This window comes from Neovison vison, chromosome 7 (genome assembly GCF_020171115.1).
Source record: "Neovison vison isolate M4711 chromosome 7, ASM_NN_V1, whole genome shotgun sequence".
In the NCBI taxonomy this organism is placed as follows: domain Eukaryota; kingdom Metazoa; phylum Chordata; class Mammalia; order Carnivora; family Mustelidae; genus Neogale; species Neogale vison.
Genome location: NC_058097.1, coordinates 192,610,037 through 192,617,098, shown reverse-complemented (window position 1 = coordinate 192,617,098; position 7,062 = coordinate 192,610,037). Strand labels below are relative to the sequence as shown.

Below are 7,062 nucleotides of genomic sequence, written 5' to 3'. Positions count from 1 at the left end.
ATCCCACTCTTGGTTTTAGCTCAGGTCATGATCTCAGGGTTGTGGGATCAAGCCCCACATCAGGCTTTGCTCTGAACAGAGTCTGCTTCCCTCCCTTTACGTCTGTTCCTCACCCCCCACACTATAACACATTCTTGCAAGCTCTCTTTCTATCTCTTTCAATAATTAAAATAAATAAAATACTTCATAAGCATTTTCTACCAATTCTACCTCTAGATATTTATTTGCAATACCATAAAACTGCATGAACAGCACCGAGTCCTCAACAATTAGATGTAGTTAGAAGGTCATTAGATATGGATTCATACCTGATCTTGGGAAGCAATATATTCCATGAACATATGGCTGAGACCTTGTTTGTAATAAATTTCAAAGAGCCAATGACCAGATTAAGCTTACATAGGGAAAACTAAATCATACTTGCACTTAAATTGAGATTATAGAGTGTTTCAAAGTCAAAAACCAAAAACTCTGAGACCAGAATTCTTACAACAAGTACCCACTTGGTTGGGACAGATAGGGAAGGAATCTCAGTAAAATGGACAGGTCAAACATTCTCAAAAATGCTTGAGTCTGAAAGGAAAGAAGTCTACTTTTAATTGCCCTGATTGTTATTGTGTGAAACATTTCCAGTTGGATTCAGAGCTGAATTCAATTACAGTTTCCTTATTTGGGTGCACTGAAGGAAGAGCCCGAGGAAAACATATTTGCATGAGGAATAAGAATCAAGTTGACAAAGAATTATAAACAAAGAAGGGCTTCTAAAGATAGTCTCAAAATAATAAGGAAACTTATTCAGTTGAAAGAAAAGAAACAGGCTTCAGTAAACCATATCATATGTAAAAGGTAACAGTGAAAGCATTATACCTATTTTCTCTCACAAACTTATCATAGAATTTATAATATGGGTGGGTAGAACTAAATAATACTGAAAGCAAAACATTGGAGGTAAAGAATTTGTGGAGAATAATATGTTAACAGTACTTGAGAATCCAATCAGAAACCTTGTACCAGCAGAAAGAGACCAATGGCTTGAGGATGTTTAGTAAATAGATGCAGTCTTTCAAAAGCTTCCAAGGTTTTTCCTTCCTTCTAATGAAAAAGTGTAGTAAGGAGACACCCTTGGCCCCAGAAACCAAGTTCTAGTCAAGCCAATAGTTAACTTCACAGAGAAAATCAGCAGCATCCCCACCTCCCTTCCTCATCAGTGGGTAGCTTCATATAGAAGGAACCAAGAAGCATCAGTACTTCTTTTACTAACATAATGAGTAAAAATAGAACTTTTGCTGCTGTTAATAGACAGGTAAGAAACAGAGTTTTCAAAAACTTGAGACTTCAAACTGCGAATGTTTGGATACAACCTTTTACTGGCCATACTATTTAACACCTCTAAACAAAATCCTTGAAATCTAAAATCCTAAAACAAAGGCAACTGTTCCAATCACTTATAGGATATTTACTATATACCAAGAATTCAACTAGGAATGTCATGTCAATTATGCTCAAAATCATACGGCTTGCTGGTGCCAAGCAGTTTTTCCTAACTGAGACTTTAAATTCCTGGCCACCATAATGCTCCTGGCACACCATAACCCCTAGAATCACCTGCATGTGAGAACTTACTCTAATCATGGAGGCTCTATTATATAAACTATACAGAAATGGGGAGGTCCAGAGTTCAAGACAGGCCTTCCATCCTGCTCTGACAGCCCATCCTGAGGGCTGATATCAACTCTTCCGGTATTCTCGTCATCACCAGAGACCCCCATGATTATGGTGCCACATAAAATAGATATTTCAAAGAAATCAATTCCAAATACTTCAGCCTTCACTCTGTACCTAAATCATCAACTTTTTGAGAGCATTTTAATTTTACTAAATATCTCTTAATGGATGATTTAGGTACAGTATCTGAATTGGCCCTCACAATGGATGCCTGCTGACAAATACAGGGTTGAACACAGTTGAAGGATTAGGAAGGGGGGCTGGGGCAGGTAGTCACATAAAACTCTTACAGCTACAGCTAGTTTGGACCTCCAGTCTTCCCCTTAGGCCCCTGACAATGTATCTAAGCTTCTTCCAGCCTGGTGTTTTCTGATAGCTCTGGGACATAAAGAAAGAAGCTGTGTAACAGATTTCTTTGTTGATGACAGATATTCCTTTAATTAAAAATGAGATTATAAATAAGCAGTAAATTCCTATGTAGATGAATGGAATCTACTAATAAATTGATAAATGATTTAATTTCTTATATTTTATTTGTCAGCTTTAAATACAATGTCATCCATTTTTTTTGCCAATAAAACCTTTGGACCCTTGGAAAAAGAATAGAAAATATATATATATATAAACACATATATTTATATATATACACATATATTTATATACTCATATATACTTAAATTTTGTTGCAAAGCATTCTTCTGATGGGATAGGAATTTCCCTGACCTATGCTAAAATATTCCAAGAGCCCAAGAGTCCCAAAACAACACATGCACAGGCACAGTCATTATACACGCACAGGCACAGTCATTACACACACACACACACACACACACACAGAGAGAGAGACACATGGCATTTGTATACTTAAAAAAAAAAATCCTAAACACTTTTTCCAAAGTCTACATTAAGCCATCAAACAGAGAGATGAATAAGCTGTCAAAGCCAATTTCTTATGGGACAGACAAAATATTTTCCTATCATATTCTGGAGGCTTTCATGGGTCTAGTAGGAAAAAAAGAAAATATTAGTCATATATGTAAAGGTTCCTAAGATTTGAAACATCAAAAAACTGGTGCCAGACACTAAGATAATACCTACCACCTCCATGACTTATCTTTGATTTTTGCCTTGACTCTGGAGAAGAAGTAACTGAATCAAGCTAAGTTTGTGTGGAAGCAATGAAATCCCTCTGCTGAGAAAAGACAAATTCTGGGCAGAGAGACATTGGAAATGATTGGAAACACAGAGCTGAGATTATGTTATATGATCAATGGACAAAGAAGTAACCAATAATTAAGGGAGTAGTGCCACATTCTGCATTAAGATGCAGCAAATTAAAAAAAAATAGAACTATTCTAAGCATCTGGTGGTCTGCTAATTTCATTATATCCTTTATAGGCACATGGGATTATATGTTAAATTCTTAACCTTTTGACATCCCTTATCTTATGGTTAATACATGATTGTTCATGATACATGGACAAGTTCTAGATATGTAAGAACAATGCATATAGTCACATAAGAAAGTATTATCATATAATTTAATTCAGCTACATTTGTTTACATATTAATTTTTGCCAAGTTTATTGATAGAAAAAAAGATAAAAAGAAAAATAAAGATATACCACATACTCTTCCTTCTCAGACAAACTACTGAAAGCACAGTTCACAAGAAGACGCACTTAGATAGGACATAGGGTCATTTCAAGTGGAGAAAACATACTGCTGAATAGCAACAAAAGAACAGGGCAGGAATCAGAACGACTTCTAGTCTGTTGGAGCCAAGTCTTCCTGAATAGGAAAACACAAGCAGTATGAAATATAGACAAGACATGGAACCTCAGGCATGGCGTAGGGACTCCTAAGCAGAGGAGATAGCTGATATACAACCATAAGACTGACAGATTGTAGAGTGTGTTTGGAGAATGTAAATGGACCCAGTGTAGCTGGATGAAAGCATCCAGGAGAAGGGACACACAGAAGGAAAGACAAAGAGGGAATTACATAACTTGGCTTTTCAATGAGTGGTATGCTGTGTTAAAACTTCACATGTGGGGGCGCCTGGGTGGCTCAGTGGGTTAAGCCGCTGCCTTTGGCTCAGGTCAGGATCTCAGGGTCCTGGGATCAAGTCCCGCATCGGGTTCTCTGCTCAGCGGGGAGTCTGCTTCCTCCTATCTCTCTCTCTGCCTGCCTCTCTGCCTACTCGTGATCTCTCTCTGTCAAATAAATAAATAAAATCTAAAAAACAAAAAAAAAAAAAAACAAAAAAAAACTTCACATGTGTTTTGTCCAAGTGATAGTATATTTTCATGAGCTATATTATTACCCCATTTCATAGACACATGCATAATTAAATCAAATTGCCAAGACCCAGAGACAGGGCACCTGGGTGGCTCAGTGGGTTAAAGCCTCTGCTTTCAGCTCTGGTCATGATCTCAGGGTCCTGGGATCAAGCCCCACATCAGGCTCTCTGCTCAGCAGGGAGCCTGCTTCCCCCTCTCTCTCTCTGCCTGCCTCTCTGCCTATTTGTGATCTCTGTCTAATAAATAAATAAAATCTTAAAAAAAAAAGGACCCAGAGATAAAAGCTTGCAGAGTCAATATGTCACCCAGCTCTCCCTGACCCCAAAGCCTGTCATTGTAACACCATACTTTCTTCCAGTGTGTTGACCTCTGATAGTACCAGTTAGAGCTGACATTTATGATAAACAAATGAGAAGGTTGGATTTTGTTTCAAGAAAAATAGGGATCCATGTAATTTTTTTGTGTGATCAGTGATTTGATCAGAGATGAGCTATGGAAGAGCATTTCTTGAATTCCTCAAAACCAAGTGCTCACAACTGGAACTAACTGGACTCTTCAAAGTGCTGATTGCAATCTGAATTACAATGACTTGCTTCTTTGGCTCATACATACTTGAGAGGTTCTTTAGTCCAGCTCCACAAAGAGAGCTCATATGCTTTCTATGAGATCACAAGTGGGCAATGCTCTGGGGACACAGGATTGAAAGCACAATGAAAATCAGCCTCTTGACTTGAATTCTGAATGTGCCATTTTGGACCACACCTTCCCCATGGCGATTTTCATCTCCATGTTTCTCAGGGTATAGATGAGAGGATTCAGCATGGGGGCAATAACAGTGTAAAACACAGAGATTTCCTTATCCTTGTTCTCACTCCCGGCAGGTAGAACATAAATATAGATACAGGGCACAAAGAATAAAACAACAACCATAATATGAGAGCTGCAGGTGGAGAGAGCTTTGCGTCTCCCTACGGAGGAGTATGTCCTAAGATTATATAATATGAGAATATAAGAAGCCACCAGGATAAGAAAAATGACAACTGCCACCATTCCTGAATTTGCAATCACTAAGATACTAACAACATGAATGTCTTTGCACACCAGTTTCAAAAGAGGCTTCACATCACATATGTAGTGATCAATCTGATTAGGACCACAGAAAGGCAAGTTGAGTACCATGAGCAATAGAGCGACAGAGTGCCCAAACCCCACACCCCAGGCCATGAAGACCAACGTGTTACACCTCCGCCGGTTCATGAGGACCATGTAGTGCAGGGGCTTGACAATGGCGACGTAGCGGTCTAAAGCCATGGACACGAGGATGAATATCTCCACGCCCCCCAGCAAGTGGGCAGTGAAGAGCTGGGCCATACAGTTGTTATAGGAAATGTTTTTTCTTGCTGCGCCTAAGTCCCTGATTAGCCTGGGGACCACTGTGGAGGTGTAGCAGAGATCCATGAGGGAAAGGTGACAGAGAAAATAGTACATTGGTTGTTCGATTAGATGGCTGCAGGTGATGGTGAGTAAGATGATGAAGTTTCCCATCAAGACAGCCAGGTAGCAGAACAGGAACAAGAGGAAAAAGAGTAACTCTAGTTGCTTATTTCCCCATAGTCCTATGAAAACAAATTCTGTGACATTGTTCTGATTTTCCATGAGGTTGAGGTGAGTCCAGAGACACAACAGAAACTTAATTCATCTGAAATGATACAGAACATATGATATTTTTAGTGATACTTTAAAAATGTTTGGAGTATTTTTACATGAAAAAATATGTAGGTCACAGAGGAATTGTCTGTACTTAATGTTTGAAATCTTTCTGGTTTAATACAAATATCATTATTCAAATGCTGTTTACTGACAGCATAATAAATCCTGGAATTTTATGAACATTTTGCATACATAATTCATAATAAAACAATAGTGTCTCTCTTAGTACTTATTTATATATGGGGGAACACAAATGGGTGAGTTCAGATAACAATACCGATCCACTTATAGCTTAAGCAGAAAGCTAAGATACGAAGCTACATCGAATGCCAAATTCTATGCTCTTGAGACTTATGCTCCATAATCCACTGACCGCATGTACTTACGTTTTCTACTTCCTTCACTGATATGTTTTTCTCCATCTCTTCAGTTAAAATCCAAATAACTGTAAGCAATTCAATCCTTTTTATATGCTATTAATAATAATTAATAAAGTCTTAATCTAATACCACATTCTATACATCCAGGAGAACTAAATATTTATTCTTGATTTAAAAGCAAGATCAAGATTCTTAATTATAGCAGATAAATAACCTGAAGTAGTTGATCATAAATGCTGTGACTCACTTTCTTGACAGTTTGGTCAAGATTCAAGAGAGGCAGGAAATGGAGAACCAGAGGTGCAATCTGAGCATTTGGATATAGGAACATGGCGGTATTATTATATAAACGTTTTCCCTTTTCCCAAATCATTCTATAGGTACATTTTAGAGGTTGCTGTTTAAAATGTTAGAAACAGTGTAGAGAGCTAGTTGTTTTCTGTTGGCATATTGAAGAACCCAAGGTGATTAAAGAATGTCCTGCATGTTTAGTCATCCAGTTAAGCAGCGTAGCCACTTAGATGCAGTAGATCTAGGAGAAGAGAATGAATATGTTGAGCCATCACCTTTTCCGCATAACCAAATGTCCCCCACAGCAAATTCATTATTTGCCTAAAATACTATTAATGTCAACAAATAATTTTAATGGTACTAGCAATAGTGCGTTGAGGTGAACAGATCTTTCATCTACTGATCCTAAAGGGGAGTATCCAGGCTCTTATGTTTTCTTACCTTTTTCTTGTTAGCACTGAGAAATTAATTCTCTCTCATCCTCCTTTTCCAGCTGTGGAACTAAAAATACTCGATTCATTTGTCTTGTTCCAAGAACAAAATGGAGTTCATTTGAGAATATACAATGAAAGGTCTTATGGTACTAACTTGTCAAGTCTGTAGAAGAGTACTCCCAAAAATGTGTGAAGGGAAACAAACAGTTGTATAAGAAA

General features: G+C 37.9%; 1 protein-coding gene across 1 annotated transcript; it reads right to left on the bottom strand.

The window, feature by feature from the left end:
- Positions 1–4,745: 4,745 nt before the first annotated feature.
- Positions 4,746–5,684, bottom strand: LOC122913637 (olfactory receptor 4P4-like). The gene has a single exon (XM_044260290.1). It carries the CDS (start codon positions 5,682–5,684, stop codon positions 4,746–4,748), a length of 939 nt encoding a protein of 312 aa, XP_044116225.1.
- Positions 5,685–7,062: the final 1,378 nt, after the last annotated feature.

Excerpts from the sequence above, each read along its gene's own strand:
- LOC122913637 (XM_044260290.1), bottom strand. The coding sequence starts at position 5,684 with ATGGAAAATCAGAACAATGTCACAGAATTTGTTTTCATAGGACTATGG.